At 41.7% G+C, this 19,209-nt stretch overlaps 1 protein-coding gene across 2 annotated transcripts; it reads left to right on the top strand.

Annotated features, from left to right (window-relative positions):
* The first annotated feature begins 1,341 nt into the window (after positions 1-1,341).
* On the top strand, positions 1,342-18,704 carry prpf8 (pre-mRNA processing factor 8). Of its 2 annotated transcripts, none has more exons than XM_078246272.1 (43): positions 1,342-1,524; positions 2,203-2,320; positions 2,426-2,594; positions 2,868-3,032; positions 3,173-3,391; positions 3,498-3,710; positions 3,952-4,077; positions 4,253-4,358; positions 4,756-4,946; positions 5,114-5,233; positions 5,355-5,544; positions 5,778-5,897; positions 6,233-6,367; positions 6,508-6,637; positions 6,764-6,960; positions 7,473-7,679; positions 8,434-8,597; positions 8,714-8,840; positions 9,298-9,490; positions 9,670-9,857; positions 10,027-10,265; positions 10,485-10,631; positions 10,769-10,979; positions 11,204-11,320; positions 11,429-11,676; positions 11,763-11,942; positions 12,099-12,234; positions 12,388-12,557; positions 12,741-12,870; positions 12,984-13,130; positions 13,285-13,445; positions 13,617-13,808; positions 14,214-14,451; positions 14,607-14,735; positions 15,073-15,186; positions 15,319-15,492; positions 15,656-15,849; positions 15,984-16,223; positions 16,384-16,525; positions 16,693-16,833; positions 16,981-17,120; positions 17,458-17,660; positions 18,048-18,704. In XM_078246272.1, the coding sequence occupies exons 2-43, from the start codon at positions 2,212-2,214 to the stop codon at positions 18,200-18,202; spliced, it is 7,017 nt and encodes a 2,338-aa protein (XP_078102398.1). In that variant the 5' UTR covers positions 1,342-1,524; positions 2,203-2,211; the 3' UTR covers positions 18,203-18,704. The 2 variants fall into 2 exon arrangements, with proteins under 2 accessions (XP_078102398.1, XP_078102399.1); XM_078246273.1 differs by having other exon boundaries at positions 1,342-1,516.
* The last annotated feature ends 505 nt before the right edge of the window (positions 18,705-19,209 follow it).

Genomic DNA, 19,209 nt, shown 5'->3' on the forward strand with positions numbered 1-19,209 from the left:
GCTTGGAAAATTCTTTATTCATGAATCGAAGTTTATGAAAAACAAACCCCTTTTCAATGTTTTTAAACTTGACTTAAAAAATTATATAGATTGTATTTCTGGATTAGAGGGTAAATCAGCATCAAAATGCATGCAATGCTTATCTGATTTAACTTTATAATGAAATTATTTTAATTGATTTTTACTGTCTGATACTCTGGCTATGTACTTTTGTTGTTTATAATTTTTTACTGACTACTTGTTATATGATATTTTTTTTCATCTGTATATCTATTGACTGATAGCATTATTTTTTTCTTTTTTTTTTTTTACTTTCTTACTTATTTTTTTATTCTTTATGAAAACATGATCTGTAACAAAATGATTTGTGTTCTACAAGTTCAATTTCCTTTTTTGACAAATTGTAACAAATGTATTCTGCAATAAAAAAAATAAATAAAAAAAAATAAAAAATCTTTGTCTTACCTTGCGTTATAACACCGTCGGTGAAGTGTAGTCAGCATATGTTTTAGTCAATGGCAGTATTTCAGTTCGAATTTGGGACCAAACGAACGAATCTTAAAACCTTTTGTAATGTCTGTTATTTCTATTTTATGTAAAAAAAAAAAAAGAAATAACAGACATTACAAACAAGTACAAGAAGACATAAATATACAGTTAGTCAGAGGTTTCAGGGAAAAAAAGCTCTACAGTTTCCACAATTTTCATACTTTTTTTGTTATCCAACGTTCTAAGTGACTTCAGTAGAGATTTAAATTCTATGAGAAAAGGTACACAATTAGGAGATGAGTTAGAAAATTTCTGCTTGTGAATATAGAATTTTGCATACAGAATAACAAAATTAATTAGATATTCAAGAGCACCATTACCTGAATTATCGTAGAAACAGATGATATCTTAAAGGTTAAAGGAGTAGATAAAGTTGGTGGGTAAGGAATAATAATAACCTAAGGAAAATGCTGTTTTATAGGCTACAGTCTATGGGGAAATGTCAGCTATAATCTTTATTTGATATCCTACTTTGTAAATCAATTGATTATTCGATCCACTAGTCTAGAAAAGGAAATACCTACCGTGTGTAAGTAACTACGAAGGTAAATTAAGATCTGTATGTTAGTTGTTGGAAAAAAAAAAAGAGGTTGAAACCATGGATGTATTATAGGACGGTGGGCTTCACCCCAAAGCTGCAGGGGGCAGTAGTGCGCCGGAAACGTGATCATCTGGGTACTTGCAAAATTGCGCTTGTCTAACGTTTGCGTATTCTTTTCGACGTAAAGCCCTAACTGTTTAGCGTAAAAACATACTTATATCCGGCGTATCTGTTGTCTGTGATTTTCACTGAACTGCGTTCATCGTGTGGCCACCGTCGTGCGTGATGCAGTTTTATGAAGACAAATCAACACAACAGTGAATCGGAAAAAGGACAATACAACTTTGAAAAGCGATATGTTGTGCTAGCAGATTGTTTGTGGAACACGACGGTCTTCAACGTTAAGAACTTACACGGGGAGTAAAGGTAGCGAGGTGTGTGGTGTTGTAAGCATTTTCGTTTTTTTTTTTTTCATTCAGTCGTTAGCTGCTGCTATGCTAGTTTAGCAGTGTGCTAGCTTACCGCTTTATCCACGCTTGGCCTAATTAACAAATATAATGCAAACGTCGACTTAATATTTTGCAAACTTGGTAGCGTTTAGTAAATAATACATTAAGTGCAATTTGTAACGTTACTGTAAAGTTTACTGAACGGATAATGAGCCAAGTCTGCTGTTCTTAAAGTTATGAATAACGTTAACGTTACAGTTCGTGCCGTATGGGAAGCCATGTTGGTAACGTTAATGTTAGCATTAACGTTAGTTAGCCAAATTAGTAATGTTATATTTTCTAAAGTGCCAAGAGACGAGTACCAGGTTATGTTGAACCAACAAGAATAATTTCAATGTAATCTGTACCGATTTCTCAAATTGTGCATGGTTTGTAGAGTATGTAACGCCATAACGGGACTTATTCGCTAGGGAACTCAAGTGTTCTAATGTAATGGAGCGTTACCCAGCAATTTGGCTTTTAGGTGTAATAATGTAGATGCAATGTTTCTTCTGTTTTAACTTTTAACCTCCTTGATAACATACAGCCATTAAATTAAAAGGCAGGCAACACATTTAGGGTTAATTTTTATTGAAATTATTGTTTGGTGTTTGTTTTCATTAGGGAGGCGCCATGGCAGCTACCTTCCCTTACAGAGGGGTCCCTGCAGGGATGCCACCAGGTGTACCCCCTCCTGTACCCGTCCCGGACTACATGTCTGAGGAAAAACTGCAAGAGAAAGGTATGTTGGCTTTCACTCAATGCAGCACATTCCTGGTGTGATTATATAGCTACAATGTGAAGTAAACGTGATTGATTTTGTTTTAAATGTCCTCCAACTCTACAGCAAGAAAATGGCAGCACTTACAGGCAAAGCGCTACTCAGAAAAGAGAAAGTTTGGCTTTGTGGATGCTCAGAAGGAAGACATGCCACCTGAGCACGTACGCAAGATCATCAGGGACCATGGAGACATGACCAACAGAAAGTTTCGCCATGACAAGAGGGTGTACCTTGGGTAAAAATGAATCTTACTGTAGTAAACTGTAGTAAACTTGTCAATTTAGAATTCAAGATAGAAGTTAGTGTATTTTTTATTTTTTTTTAAGCTGACTAACATCTTCAGATATACTTTAAGTATACTGTAATATACATGTAAGCTTAAAACAGAATGTCTTTGTGCACAATTCCCTGGTTTTTAGAAAAAACATTTTAAATTGTTTGCTAATTGGTTAAGAAGATCCATTACCACTGTCATAACTCATCCAGTATCTTTCTTTTTGTTGAACAGTGCCCTCAAGTACATGCCCCATGCAGTACTGAAGCTGCTTGAAAACATGCCTATGCCCTGGGAACAGATCAGAGACGTGCCCGTCCTCTACCACATCACCGGAGCTATTTCCTTTGTGAATGAAATCCCCTGGGTCATAGAGCCGGTCTACATCGCCCAGTGGGGGTAAGCCGAGAGTGTGATGTTGGGTGATGCCGTTTGTGGTACTTGGCACTTACACGTATGAGAAATGCACATCACGTGCATTAAACTTATTTGAATTTCTAATCCTTGGTATTCCTTATCCTCCTCCTCCTTCCTCCTAGCACCATGTGGATCATGATGCGTCGTGAGAAGCGTGATCGCCGGCACTTCAAGCGGATGCGTTTTCCACCATTTGATGATGAGGAGCCGCCACTGGACTACGCTGACAACATCCTTGACGTGGAACCACTGGAGGCCATCCAGATGGAGCTGGACTCTGAGGAGGACTCTTCAGTTGCGGAGTGGTTATATGAGCACCAACCCCTCAAAGACTCTGCCAAGTAAGTCTGCACATCACTCTTTAAAGACAAACCTTTTAAGTTTTATATATTCAGCTGATAGTGTAGCTAGCAGAATCAAACAATAATTCCTTTGTGTCCTCTTCAGGTTTGTGAATGGCACCACCTACCGTCGCTGGCAGTTCACACTGCCCATGATGTCCACACTGTACCGCCTGGCCAATCAGCTGCTCACGGACTTGGTGGATTTCAATTACTTTTATCTGTTTGACCTCAAGGCCTTCTTTACGTCCAAGGCATTGAATATGGCCATCCCCGGAGGACCGAAGTTTGAGCCACTGGTCAGGGACATCAACCTCCAGTAAGGACCTCCTGCATTTTAATAAATGACAGACCTACATGCTGTACACTGTTTTTTTTATTGGATTGTAGGGGTCACTTGGCATGACTACCACTTGCATGCTTATAAATGTAAATATGTTTTGTTAGACCTTTTCTTCATTTTGCTTTCAGAATTTGCATGTTTCTTGTAACTGTCTTACAAAAGTAAGAATAGATGCTAGATTTTTTCCTTAGGTGATCCTTATCTGTGTCTTCTGCAGGGATGAAGACTGGAATGAATTCAATGACATTAACAAGATCATCATCCGACAGCCTATCAGGACAGAGTACAAAATCGCCTTCCCCTACCTGTACAACAACTTGCCGCACCACGTCCACCTCACCTGGTAAAAATGTTTTTCTTGAACTTGCAGTTCATTAAAAAGTAATTCAAATAAAATATACAGATGTAACTCGTGTGAAATGTCCCTGAACGTCTTTTGTCATCCAATGGCTAAATTTGCTCACATAATTTTCACATTGGCTGTAAGAAGTTAGATACTTATGACTCTATCCCTGCAGGTATCATACACCCAACGTGGTGTTTATCAAGACAGAGGATCCAGATCTCCCAGCGTTCTACTTTGACCCGCTGATCAACCCAATTTCACACAGACATTCTGTCAAGGTTAGTGTGGATGATTGTGGCTGATTATTCATCTTTTAGCAGCTGTGAAAAGATAAATGTAATTCCCTCACAACAAATCACATGTGAAGTCTTGAACTAAGTCCTCTTACAAAGGCGCACTTGCATTGGTCTGCTTGCCTGTGCGTAAGAACTAGAGGAATATTTAAATGAATGGTGACTTTTATTACTGGCTGCAGTAGCAGTTGGCCCTTCATCATTCAGACATTGCTTTTCATTTTTTAAAGTTAAAGCAGAATTCAAATTGATTCAGGGTAAAAACTCCAGCAAAAATGATAATGATTGAGATCCCTTGTCTCTACATTCAGCGGTTCTATTTACAATTCAATGTTCTTTAACTTGCCTTTTAAATTCTTCTTGATATTTCCTGCTCCCGCAGAGTCAGGAGCCTCTGCCTGATGACGATGAAGAGTTTGAGCTTCCTGAATATGTGGAGCCCTTCCTCAAGGACACCCCACTCTACACAGACAACACAGCTAATGGCATTGCTCTGCTGTGGGCACCCAGACCCTTCAACCTCAGATCTGGCCGCACAAGGCGTGCCATTGATATCCCCCTGATCAAGAACTGGTGAGCAAATTATCAACATGTTGGAATGAGACTAAATCTGTCCTAATTTATTGATTGCAAACGGATAGGTCGGCTTTGTGGAAAAGGTTATTTTGTGTATCTCATTTTAGATATAAAATGTTCATTTTTGAGAAATTCTAAATGGTTGTTGTTAATTTATTCTACAGGTACCGTGAGCACTGCCCTGCAGGACAGCCAGTGAAAGTGCGTGTGTCATACCAGAAATTGCTCAAGTACTATGTGCTCAATGCTCTCAAACACAGACCACCCAAGGCTCAGAAGAAGAGGTGACCATCATTGAACACTTTGTTTTGATTTCCTGTTAACCCGTCTTTCTAATTGAAGCTGTTGTTTTGCTCATCAGTGAGTTTGTTTTTCGGTTAAGATATTCCATCTGTTGTCTCTCAGGTATCTGTTCCGCTCCTTCAAGGCCACCAAGTTCTTTCAGTCCACCAAGCTGGACTGGGTTGAGGTGGGTCTGCAGGTTTGCCGACAGGGCTACAACATGCTCAATCTGCTTATCCACCGTAAGAACCTCAACTACCTGCATCTCGACTACAACTTCAACCTGAAGCCTGTCAAGACACTGACTACAAAGGTACAATCTCCAGGGGGGCAGATCCACCTGTTGTTGACATTCTATTGTGCCTAAATGAAAAATAAAATGTAGGTTAAATTTTACTCTGAATTTTTAATGTTCTCATTATCCTTTTTTTGGAGGCCTTATGCACAAAAATGCGTAAAATCTGAATCTCCAAATTTAGTTAGTCCACATTTTCTGCAAGTGCTCCAGTGTTGACCTACAGCTGTGTTCTTGTTTCTGTCCCCCAGGAAAGAAAGAAGTCCCGATTCGGTAATGCCTTTCACTTGTGCAGAGAGGTGCTGCGTCTCAGCAAGCTGGTGGTGGACAGCCACGTGCAGTACAGACTGGGAAATGTTGATGCCTTCCAGGTTAGTTCAGCACATCCCATCTGTATCTGATCTACACTTCCCTACATTCTTCACTTTTTTTCTGGAAGAGAAATTTGATCAACCTTACTGACTGGACAAGTGTTGTCTGATGCAGTAAAAGGGAAAGGGCTATTCTTCAGGGCAAGGGTGCTAACGCTGCTTAACTAAAAAACAAGGGTGTTCTGTTAGGCCATTCTTTAAAAATAGTCCTCTGCTGTTTTTTAAAAAAGCGAGTACGATCAGTTTTTCAGTTTTAGTGGTGGTTTTAACATTAGTTGTAAATGGTTTTCAAGATTTTACAGTAATATAACACTTAACTAATCAATGTTTTGTAGTTGTCTGATGGGCTGCAGTACATCTTCGCCCATGTGGGTCAGCTGACAGGCATGTACCGCTACAAGTACAAGTTGATGAGACAAATCCGGATGTGCAAAGATCTGAAGCATCTCATCTACTACCGGTTCAACACTGTAAGTAAACACTCTGTATTTGATCTTCCAATTTGTGTATTGGAGAGATCGTGTTTGGTGTCCACAGAAGGAACTTCCCTACTACTACAGAGCTTGCCATGTGAAGTTTCAATTCATTATGATTTTTTATTTTTCATCAGGGTCCTGTGGGCAAGGGTCCAGGTTGTGGCTTCTGGGCTCCCGGCTGGAGAGTGTGGCTGTTCTTCATGAGGGGGATCACTCCGCTGTTAGAGAGGTGGCTGGGGAATCTGCTGGCCAGGCAGTTTGAAGGTATGCATATACACTTTCCTACGTTTGTCTCGTGACCACTTATTTCAAAACAAAATGGTATGATGCACAGAGGTTTGCATCTGCAGGAACTAACAAACCAACAATTGTTTTCGATTGCCCCAACAGGACGTCACTCCAAGGGTGTAGCCAAGACAGTGACCAAACAGCGCGTGGAGTCTCACTTTGACCTGGAGCTGCGTGCTGCTGTGATGCATGACATATTGGACATGATGCCTGAGGGCATCAAACAGAACAAGGCCAGAACCATTCTGCAGCACCTCAGTGAGTCCTGGAGGTGCTGGAAGGCCAACATCCCCTGGAAGGTCAGTGCATTAGAGATCACTTCCACTGTGGCTGAGTACAATAAGGGAGAGGGAATGGTTTGTTGTTTAAAGAGACTAGGATTAATCACAGAATCCTTTTTAAGTGCTGCTCCATTTCATTTTAGGGTTTGTCTGATTATCCAGTGTCTCAAGTAAGATGTCAATTGCCTAAAATACTTGAGTCAGTTCAAGGGATTGAAGTGTAATGTTGCTTGGTGTGCTTAAGCTTTCCGCACTTCAAGTTGTATTTGCCTTACACTTGGTTATTCAGATAATGTATGCACTGTGGACAACTTGGCCTGAAGTCTTGACATATGCATTTGTTGTGCTTAGAAATATTTACCTTATTTTAAGACCCATACGGGAAACATTTCCTTTATTATAACACAAGTTCACAATGAGAAGATAAAAAACAAACCGTGGTTGCAAGAGTGGTTTAAAACATTTGTGCCACTTGAAGTTGTGCAAGAATGAACGCAATATTGATTGTTCATTTCTTCCCATAATTAAAGGTGCCAGGCCTGCCCACTCCCATTGAGAACATGATCCTGCGCTACGTGAAGGCTAAAGCTGACTGGTGGACCAACACTGCTCACTACAACCGCGAGCGAATCCGACGCGGAGCCACTGTGGACAAGACGGTGTGCAAGAAGAACCTGGGGAGACTGACCCGTCTGTACCTGAAAGCTGAGCAGGAGAGACAGCACAACTACCTGAAGGTAACACAGGAAAAAGGAAATATTGAAAGGGCTTTTCCATAGAATTTTTAAAAGCTGTTTTTTTTTTTTTATTTATAAACTGTTGCATTAATTTGTTATATTTCAGTACTCTTTGGTTAGTGACCTTTTTAAAGGACAATTCCGGCGCAAAATGAACCTAAGGGTTAATAACGCTAGTAGCGAGTTTGACCGTTCTCTGGGATATGTTTTGATGCTAATCGAATGTGACCAGTTTTATCGCAAACGCCTAATTAGCTTATAAAGCTAGTCAGGTTACGGGTAAAGTAAAAAGAAATCACTATTTCTATACCACTAACAAGGCTCAAAATAGCACCACACTTTCACGGTAGAATAATGAGGGTCCCTACATGTAAACCAAAGCATTGAGAACTTTGTAAGTGTACAGACAGTTTATTAAAAAGAGTTTATAAAGACAGTACCGTTCACGTATACATGCGGACGCCATCTCGTCATGACCAGTCGAATGATGAACTCCGTGTAACCAGTAACGTAGCTCAAGCATGGCGTTCATCGTTCGACTTACTTAATTTGTACTGCCTTAACATTTACGTGTTTCGTTACATTAAGCTGTTCTAATCACTCTGTATTTGCTAATAAAACGTATAACATGAACACTAAACTAAACGCTCAAAATAAAAAGTAGTGCCATTGCATCTCCTCATACAAGCTACTAAAGCTCAGGTTCTTCACATTTTGCCATGTTTTTAATGACCTGAATATGTCGTGGCTACAGGATGGACCCTACATCACAGCTGAAGAGGCGGTAGCCATCTACACCACCACTGTTCACTGGCTGGAGAGTCGGCGCTTCTCGCCCATCCCTTTCCCTCCACTGTCCTACAAACATGACACCAAGCTGCTCATCCTGGCCTTGGAGAGGCTCAAGGAGGCGTACAGGTAAACACATTTTCAACATGAACAACTTGATTAGCAAATGTTTATTCATACCAGGCAAGACATCCTGCTCGAATATTGTCTTTTACATAATTAGTTTGTGTCTCTGTGTCCCCTAGTGTGAAGTCGCGTCTGAACCAGAGTCAGAGGGAGGAGCTGGGGCTGATTGAGCAGGCTTACGACAATCCTCACGAGGCCTTGTCCAGGATCAAACGTCACTTGCTCACCCAGAGAGCCTTTAAAGAGGTCAGGACCAAGACGTGCAGATACTTTGAGTTAACTGTGCAGATACTTTGAGTTAACTGTGCAGATACTTTGAGTTAACTGTGAAGTTTCTGCTGTCAAACATCATGTGGTATTTTAAGGACAAAGCATAGGTTAAAAATGTATTTCTCTTTGTATATTCCTCAGGTCAACTCACAAACAGCTCAGGTGTACGTATAAGTTACAGGGGGAAAATGTTGCACAGTATTTCTTGTCCATGGATGAAAACCTCTTTACTTAACAGTTTTTATTTATTTATTTTTTATTAGATTGTTTGCAGGAAAAAGTGACCTGAATATTATTTATTGTAAACCACTGCAGGGAATGTTGGCTATAAGCCAGCTGTCAAAGCCTTGAATGTAATGTTGCTATTGTAAACATGAGTCTTACCCATCATATTCGATTCCTGTCAGTCTCAGAAATACTATTTCCTTTGCAGGTGGGTATCGAGTTCATGGACCTGTACAGTCATCTGGTGCCCGTGTATGATGTAGAGCCCCTGGAGAAGATCACGGATGCCTACCTTGACCAGTACCTGTGGTACGAGGCGGACAAGAGACGCCTCTTCCCACCCTGGATCAAACCTGCTGACACTGAACCACCACCACTGCTGGTCTACAAGTGGTGCCAAGGTCAGAACCAATAATAGAGGGTTTACTGTATTAAAATCTGATCATAATGTTTGATACCTCAACATGCATTTAGGTGGAATTAAACTTGTGTTTATAACATGCATCTCATCTGATTACTCCAGTTATGTTAGCAGGACTAAAAGTCAAACATCTGAAGGCTTTCTGTAAATTATCTTCAGGCATCAACAACTTGCAGGACGTGTGGGAGACCGCGGAGGGAGAGTGCAACGTGATGCTCGAGTCCCGCTACGAGAAGATGTATGAGAAGATTGATCTGACCCTGCTCAACAGGCTGCTGCGTCTTATTGTGGACCACAACATCGCTGATTACATGACAGCCAAGAACAACGTGGTCATCAACTATAAGGTAAACATGCTCATTCGTTTCAAATCCGATTTTATTTCTGTATGATCTTTTTATATACTTCCTTAAAACTCTCATAAGGATCTCTCTCTTTATGAGAACCTACTGATGCAGTTAAGTTTTTACTGGTATTTCATCTGAATGTTTTCCTCATTTTCTCTTGCCTATCTAGGATATGAACCACACCAACTCCTACGGCATCATCAGGGGGCTCCAGTTTGCCTCATTCATTGTACAGTACTACGGTCTGGTGATGGACCTGCTGGTGCTGGGCCTGCACCGTGCCAGTGAGATGGCCGGCCCACCTCAGATGCCCAATGACTTCCTCAGTTTCCAAGACACCCCAACGGAGAGCGCCCACCCAATTCGTCTGTACTGCCGCTACATCGACCGCATCCACATCTTTTTCAGGTAGCATTGAATCACCAAAATTGATGATCTTAACATATGGCTTTTGGAAATGCTTTTTGGAAAACGTACAGGACAAGTTTTACAAACTGCAACCAAGATTTTGATTTTAAAAAAAGAAGTAAGGCCGTTAATAGCTTCTGCCTTTGCAGTACAGATTGAATGGGGAAAAAAAGGTTTTCGTTAAATTAAAGTCATGTGGCTTTTTCATGGGTCCACTAGGTTCTCTGCTGACGAGGCCAGAGATCTGATTCAGAGGTACCTGACGGAGCACCCAGACCCCAACAATGAAAACATAGTGGGTTATAACAACAAGAAGTGTTGGCCACGTGATGCCCGCATGAGACTGATGAAGCACGATGTCAACCTGTAAGTTCCACCTTGTGATTTTTGACTGTTAAACTAGTAGTTTATTGTATTATTAAGTCTTATTCTATGTTGGTCATTATACTTATTTTACCAGATTTGAAGACTTAGCCATAACTTTCCCCCCTTATTTTTCCCAGTGGACGTGCTGTGTTCTGGGACATCAAGAACCGCCTGCCCAGATCAGTGACAACTGTTCAGTGGGAAAACAGCTTTGTTTCGGTCTACAGCAAAGACAACCCCAACCTGCTCTTCAACATGTGTGGCTTTGAGTGCCGCATCTTGCCAAAGTGCCGCACCAGCTATGAGGAGTTTACTCACAAAGATGGTGTGTGGAACCTGCAGAACGAGGTGAGAAATTGATACCTGAAAAAGTGTCGTAATGCTAATGACTTTGCTTTGGACAGTTTGAGACAACAGAGTTGTTTAGACAACTAATTTATTTTTTATACATATCTCATTAAAGTACTGACACTTGCATCTTACAAGTTTGACAGCATAACTGCTATCTGTCTCAAAAGTGGTCATGCTCACATTCCAATTTGTAAGTTCTTATATTGTATTTGCATGTGTAGGTAACCAAAGAGAGGACAGCCCAGTGTTTCTTGCGTGTGGATGATGAATCGATGCAGCGCTTCCACAACAGAGTGCGCCAAATCCTGATGGCCTCTGGATCTACCACATTCACCAAGGTCAGCTGACTACCTTCCCCTAAAAAACTAAAGCATATAATGTTAATATATGTAAAGTAATACTTCCTATAATTAGAATATTTCAGTAAAACCCATCTTTACCTCCAGATTGTGAACAAATGGAACACAGCTTTGATCGGTCTAATGACGTACTTCCGTGAGGCTGTGGTCAACACCCAGGAGCTCCTGGACCTGCTGGTGAAGTGTGAGAACAAGATCCAGACACGTATCAAGATCGGCCTGAACTCCAAAATGCCTAGCCGTTTCCCTCCTGTAGTCTTCTACACTCCCAAAGAGTTGGGTGGCCTTGGCATGCTGTCTATGGGCCACGTGCTTATTCCACAGTCGGACCTGCGGTAAGTCGCAGGCTGCTGTTGTCTGGATCTCTTGACAGTAAATTAATTTAGCAAACTGGGCTTTAATCCTTCTCCTCCTCCTCCAGGTGGTCCAAGCAGACAGATGTGGGTATCACCCACTTCAGGTCTGGAATGAGCCATGAAGAAGACCAGCTGATTCCTAACCTGTATCGTTACATTCAGCCGTGGGAGAGCGAGTTCATTGACTCCCAGAGGGTTTGGGCTGAGTATGCCCTCAAAAGACAAGAGGCCATTGCCCAGAACAGGTATTGTCTTAATCCTGGTAGATTGTCAATTTTAACATTTTTGGAGACATACGATCTGCTGTTCTATGCTGATCAAATGTGTATTTATTTTATTTATTTTTTTAAATGTGAGCTAAAACTAGCAAGGCAAATAGCAGCGTGTTTTCTGTGTTTTAGGCGTCTGACCCTGGAAGATTTGGAGGACTCGTGGGACAGAGGAATTCCTCGTATCAACACGCTTTTCCAGAAGGACAGACACACACTGGCTTATGACAAAGGCTGGAGAGTCAGGACCGATTTCAAACAGTACCAGGTATGATGTCGACACTACTGATAGGTTGAAGGGCAAAAATGATGTGCCAGGGATCAATTGTTTCGAGTTCAATTCTAAAATGAATGTACCAAAAATCCTTACAGTTTGCATGTAAACATACAGATTTTTACTGTCTGTTTTGCCCGAGTGCAGGTGCTGAAGCAGAATCCATTCTGGTGGACCCACCAGAGGCACGATGGCAAACTGTGGAACTTGAACAACTACCGCACAGACATGATCCAGGCTCTAGGAGGTGTGGAGGGCATCCTGGAACACACGCTCTTCAAAGGCACTTACTTTCCCACCTGGGAGGGTCTCTTCTGGTGAGAGCACTTTGATACTAAGAACGCTTATACTGCAAGAATATGAGACAAATAAGAGTTTAATCATTTTTGGGCTCAAACAACTCACAAAAGAAGAATATACTTTTACACTTGCTGTAGGTTTTTGTTTTCTATTTTCCTCCCCAAATGTTAACTAACTTGGAAATGGTTTTTGGACTTTAGGGAAAAGGCGAGTGGCTTTGAGGAGTCCATGAAATGGAAAAAGCTGACCAATGCCCAGAGGTCTGGTCTGAACCAAATCCCCAACCGTCGCTTCACACTTTGGTGGTCACCCACCATCAACAGAGCCAACGTTAGTACAACCAACATTTGTAAATGTATTTTTATGTTCCTGTAGAAAAAATAGTCCCACATGAACGGTCTAAATGTCTGTCTTGGCCTACATTTTCTGTCCTCTGTCTTTAGGTGTACGTGGGTTTCCAGGTACAACTCGACCTGACGGGAATCTTTATGCACGGCAAGATCCCCACACTGAAGATCTCCCTCATTCAGATCTTTAGGGCTCACTTGTGGCAGAAGATTCATGAGAGCATTGTCATGGATCTCTGTCAGGTAAAGTTTGATTTCTTTCTTTGATAGGGAGTAGCTTTTCACTCGGCATAACGGCAAAAATGTAGCACACTGAAGTTTGTTGGAGAAATTACTTTTTACCTGCTTTATTAGTGATTGTTCTTTCCACAATAACTTTTTCTGTTTTTGTGTTCAGGTGTTTGATCAGGAGCTGGATGCTCTTGAGATTGAGACGGTGCAGAAGGAGACCATTCACCCCAGGAAGTCGTACAAGATGAACTCATCTTGTGCAGACATCCTCCTCTTTGCATCATACAAGTGGAACGTCTCTCGACCGTCTCTGCTTGCTGACTCCAAGTATGACTTTCGAAGTTATAATCTACATGACTCAGTATATTTTCATTTTCAAAATGTCACTGAATATATTCAAATTACACTAGGTGCTTTGTAAACTCATCATGGAAGTGTTTTAAAGTGGTCCTTTTTATGTAGTCTTCTATGAATTAAAATGTGCACCTCTTCCTACAGGGACGTGATGGACAGCACCACCACACAGAAGTACTGGATCGACATCCAGCTACGCTGGGGTGACTATGACTCGCATGACATTGAGCGCTACGCCAGGGCCAAGTTCCTGGACTACACCACCGACAACATGAGTATCTACCCCTCCCCCACGGGGGTGCTCATTGCCATCGACCTGGCTTACAACCTCCACAGGTTAGGATTGTTACAAACATGGATACAATACCAGTATGCCACATGTGCCACATAATTAATTTAGCTAAATTGTGTGATCTTATGAACTAACATAGTTGTCTTGGGTACGGGTAACGAAGCAACAATGATTGGTGGTTGAGAGGGCAAAGCGTAGTTTTCTTCCTGATTTTAAGTGAGCCCTAGTATATTATAGGTGTGTAAAAAATAATCAATTCAAATTCTAACTTGTTTTACGTGAACGTAACTGTCTGCAATAGTAAATAAGTGACTAAATAAGTTTGGTAGACGTACTGTGACCTCCCTGAAGTGTAGATCTCCGGGCATCAACAGAGGAAATATTGATGAAAAAGGAAAAAAATGTCAAGTTAGTATTCAACTTTCATTGTCATTTTATCTCCTTCATAGTGCCTATGGTAACTGGTTCCCTGGAAGCAAGCCTCTGATCCAGCAGGCCATGGCCAAGATTATGAAGGCCAACCCTGCCCTGTACGTGCTCAGGGAGCGCATCCGCAAAGGTCTGCAGCTGTACTCCTCTGAGCCCACTGAGCCCTACCTGTCCTCTCAGAACTACGGAGAACTCTTCTCCAACCAGATCATCTGGTTTGTAGACGACACCAACGTGTACCGAGTCACCATCCACAAGGTGAGGGCTGACCGATAGTAATTTAATGAAGAGTCGTTTTGGAATGCTTCTTAATGTTGTAAATAAATAGCCTAAATATGTTGCTTTTGGATAGGAATATAAAAAACACGTATCTTTTTAAATTTAGTCACACGTATTCCCCATCCATTTAACAGACCTTTGAGGGTAACTTGACCACGAAGCCCATCAATGGAGCTATTTTCATCTTCAACCCCAGGACTGGTCAGCTCTTCCTCAAGATCATTCACACATCTGTGTGGGCTGGACAGAAACGTCTGGGACAGGTACGGTACTGCTCCACCACTCCTCACTTTTATTATCACCAGCTCTGCTTTTTTTTTTATTATTATTATTCCGATTTCTATTATGTTTGGTGATGTTTTCCTAGTAGAAACTCTTACCGTGATTATTTTTTAATTGTATGTTAAGGAAAAAGGACTGTCACTTTTTTTTTTTTACTAATTTCTTGTACTACAGAAACAATGTGGATAAATAGGAAATATGGCCAAAATGACCTTCCTACCCCCTTTTTGAAGTGGTTACATAAATATTTGGCACAAACACTGAAGTTGTTGCTTTCCTTTCTGTGTGTATAACTTTATTCTTGCTTTGTCTCTGTAGCTGGCCAAATGGAAGACAGCTGAAGAAGTGGCTGCCCTGATTCGCTCCCTCCCCGTGGAGGAGCAGCCTAAACAGATCATTGTAACCAGGAAGGGCATGCTGGACCCTCTGGAGGTGAGACTCTTGCATGCGAATGTCTGCTTTAATAATTAACAATCCTTGGAGGATAATCCCAGTGTAATTCGTGAAAGTTGGATATACTATATACTCCAATTTCCAGATCTAATGCCATTGTTCTCTCTGCAGGTCCACTTGCTTGACTTCCCCAACATCGTGATCAAAGGGTCTGAGTTGCAGCTGCCCTTCCAGGCCTGTCTGAAGGTGGAGAAGTTTGGAGACCTGATCCTGAAGGCTACAGAGCCTCAGATGGTGCTGTTCAACCTCTACGACGACTGGCTCAAGACCATCTCGTCTTACACAGTGAGTTTCACTCTGTCCCACCAGAGCCTCAGACCAGGATGAAATGGATCGTATTAGATGTATATCACTTTATTGTATGAGCTGATCCAAGCTGATTGCGTTTGTTTTTGCTGACTTATCCCCTGTGTAAATAGTTTGTTTGGTGGTCTCTCCCAATCTCTAGGCCTTCTCCCGACTCATCCTGATCCTCAGAGCGCTCCACGTCAACAATGACCGGGCCAAGGTGATCCTGAAACCTGACAAGACAACTATCACCGAGCCCCATCACATCTGGCCCACGCTCACTGACGAAGAGTGGATCAAGGTGGAAGTGCAACTCAAAGATCTTATTCTGGCAGATTATGGGAAAAAGAACAAGTAAGTATTAATTCATGGACTGAATATTTGCCTGAAATAAATAGTGTGTTGCTAATTCCTGTCTTGTAACTTAATAGAACAGAATTTAGCCAGACTTGTATTTAGTACTCAATGCTTCGTTTGTCTTTGTCCAGTGTGAATGTGGCCTCACTGACCCAGTCTGAGATCCGTGACATCATCCTGGGTATGGAGATCTCCGCTCCGTCACAGCAGCGTCAGCAGATTGCTGAGATTGAGAAGCAGACTAAAGAGCAGTCGCAGCTCACGGCCACGCAGACCCGAACTGTCAACAAGCATGGCGACGAGATCATCACCTCCACCACCTCCAACTATGAGACCCAGACCTTCTCCTCTAAGACAGAGTGGCGAGTCAGGTAAGCAGTTTGTTTTGAGGCATTTTTTCCACTTAGGAATGACTTTATGACCCATAAAGATATATAACCTACCTTCAGTGTAGTACATGGGTAACTAAGCAGTCCTGCCTTTTGATTTCCATCTCAGTTGGCTTTAATGTCCTTGTTCCTCATCTGTCAGGGCCATATCTGCTGCCAACCTCCACCTCCGAACCAACCACATCTACGTGTCATCTGACGACATAAAGGAGACAGGCTACACCTACATCCTGCCCAAGAATGTCCTCAAGAAGTTTATCTGCATCTCAGATCTGCGAGCACAGGTATGTAGCAAGTTCATAGTACTGCAGTTTATAGACAAACGGTTTCCTTTTTGATTATATTGATGCATACCATGACATCTCTACCTGAGGGTCCCTCATCACCTCTGATGATTTTTCACTTTGCACAAACTGCCTGTATATACTGACGGGCCACTGTGTTGTTCCAGATTGCAGGCTACCTGTATGGCACCAGTCCACCAGACAACCCCCAGGTGAAGGAGATCCGTTGTATTGTCATGGTACCACAGTGGGGGACACACCAGACGGTCCACCTGCCCAACCAGCTGCCTGGTCATGAATACCTTAAAGTAAGACAAATGTGCAGTTTGAGAGAATCCTCCAGCTCATTCTTACCATGTTATGATGGATGCTTGTTAGTTGTATTTGCTGCCTTGTAACAGTTTTATAGTGTTTTTTTGTTGTACCAGCAATTTTCAACTTCTTTCCTTAAACAGGAAATGGAGCCCCTCGGCTGGATCCATACCCAGCCTAATGAGTCGCCCCAGCTGTCCCCACAGGACGTCACCACCCATGCAAAGGTCATGGCTGACAACCCTTCGTGGGACGGAGAGAAGACCATCATCATCACTTGCAGGTACGTGTTCCATGACCGCCTGTTGTAAGTGAAATTTGGAAGTCCGTAGTCCAGATCTGCATTGGTTCCATACTTGACTCACTGCAGTTATCCTGCTCATTGAACTAATCACTCTTTGTGGGACCGGGACACTCTGCTCCTTCATCTGTGCGCTGTTTCTTGCCTTGTCTTTGGTATGCTTACGCTTTTCCATAGTCGGATAGTAAGCAAGATGACTGGGAAGACTTTCTTGCTTCAGGAAATTTAAAAAAACAGTGATTGGTTCTCCTTTTTGTGGTCGCATATTAAGGTGATGGTTGTTGAATGGTACTTCAATGCATTTTACCTCTGTTTTTAGCTTCACCCCAGGCTCGTGCACGCTTACAGCCTACAAGCTGACACCCAGTGGCTATGAGTGGGGTCGGCAGAACACCGACAAGGGCAACAACCCTAAAGGCTATCTGCCATCTCACTATGAAAGGGTGCAGATGCTGCTCTCTGATCGCTTCCTGGGCTTCTTCATGGTGCCTGGCCAGGTGTCCTGGAACTACAACTTCATGGGTCAGTAGCTATAGTTTTTATTTTTAATAGAGGAACTTATATTTTCTACTTTTATAAGATGAATATTTTGTTTTCTACTTTTATTAGTTGAGCTAAATGATTCTGCTTTAAAACAGTTTGAACCTGTGTGCCTTCTGTCATATCCTCCATACTGCATTTGTGACAGAAATCGGTGCCATATGTTGATATTTCCGATATGTTTTTCCCTGTCAGTTTGATTGATTTTACTATGCCAGTAACTTCATTCCTTGGACTAATACACAGTATCTCATTTAAATGTTCTAAACGATGGCTTATTATGGTAGGGCTGTTATACTGAAGTAATGCGGGTCATAGGATTGGCAGAATAGGTGATTATCATATAACATTTTGTTCGTCTTGCTCCAGGTGTTCGTCATGACCCCAACATGAAGTACGACCTGCAGCTGGCCAACCCCAAGGAGTTCTACCATGAAGTCCACCGGCCCTCGCACTTCCTAAATTTTGCCTCACTGCAGGAGGGTGAGATCTATAACGCAGACCGTGAGGACATGTATGCCTGAGAGCAGACGTCCCGCTCTCCACACATTTTGTAGATAGCTCTGCCAGAATCATGTGGAGCCAGCCCAGAACAGCCATTGTAATATTTCTATTGAACACATGTAACTGTGATGTTTTGGAAATTTTCATCTAAAGGCTTAGGACCTTTTAGGAACCTGTACGCTTTCTTTTTTTTTTTTTTTGTTGTTGGTATTTTCTACAAATGTTTTTTGATTTGTTCCCCACTCTCTTACCTCCCTTTTATTACAGTAAAGCTTCTTGAAAAAGATGCAATCTTTGATTTTTGTGGTTTGATACATCTAAGCATATGTGCATTTGTATACATCGGTAATATTTGATAAACATTGTTTCAAAAGGGTAAAGACTTTATTTCCCCTTAGCCCTTTAAAGAAATGAAATTGAAAGTTTTAAACAATGCCAGTAATACCCTGTTACTATGTTATACTGTACATCCTGTGACATTGTAGCTTGGGTTTAAATAAAGATCACCATTTTTTATAAACATTTGTGATGTGATGGTCTAATGTGCTGTTATTCTAATTGCATGATGAAACCAGAAGAGAAGTGAAGCATTTGTTAATTTTTCTTGTGCAGGGGAACTTATTTGGCTTGCTTCCCTCTTCGGAGAAGCCAGAGGTCAACACTCAACACCGCCTACAGCAAAGCGCTTGGCTTAGTTTGGTTTCAGAGAACTGCTCAAGCACACTTCAGCAATTTGAATAGCATGGACTTGAAAATAGGGCCTGGTATTAAATAATTGTCTCCTTACTGCCTTTAAGTCTGGTGTAATAAGTTATACTGTACTGCTGTGCCTGTGTGGGTATAGTTTTCTGCCTCATTACTTTGCATTATAGTGATGTGACATTTATTGGGATAGTTATAGGTCAGTATTTATGACTGCACATCTACAGAGGAAATTCAATGTTAACGCTCTGATGCATGCATCAGTATGCTCGACCTGGCAGGCGAGTCTCTGCATGTAGTTGTGTGTGTATGTGTACTCGAATTA

Source organism: Sander vitreus, chromosome 3 (genome assembly GCF_031162955.1).
Source record: "Sander vitreus isolate 19-12246 chromosome 3, sanVit1, whole genome shotgun sequence".
Lineage (NCBI taxonomy): Eukaryota > Metazoa > Chordata > Actinopteri > Perciformes > Percidae > Sander > Sander vitreus.

Coding starts and splice junctions, on each gene's coding strand:
- prpf8 (XM_078246272.1), top strand. CDS start 2,212: ATGGCAGCTACCTTCCCTTACAGAGGGGTCCCTGCAGGGATGCCACCA. Junction 3,033..3,172: donor GTCTACATCGCCCAGTGGGG/GTAAGCCGAGAG, acceptor CCTTCCTCCTAG/CACCATGTGGATCATGATGC. Junction 15,850..15,983: donor GATTATGGGAAAAAGAACAA/GTAAGTATTAAT, acceptor GTCTTTGTCCAG/TGTGAATGTGGCCTCACTGA.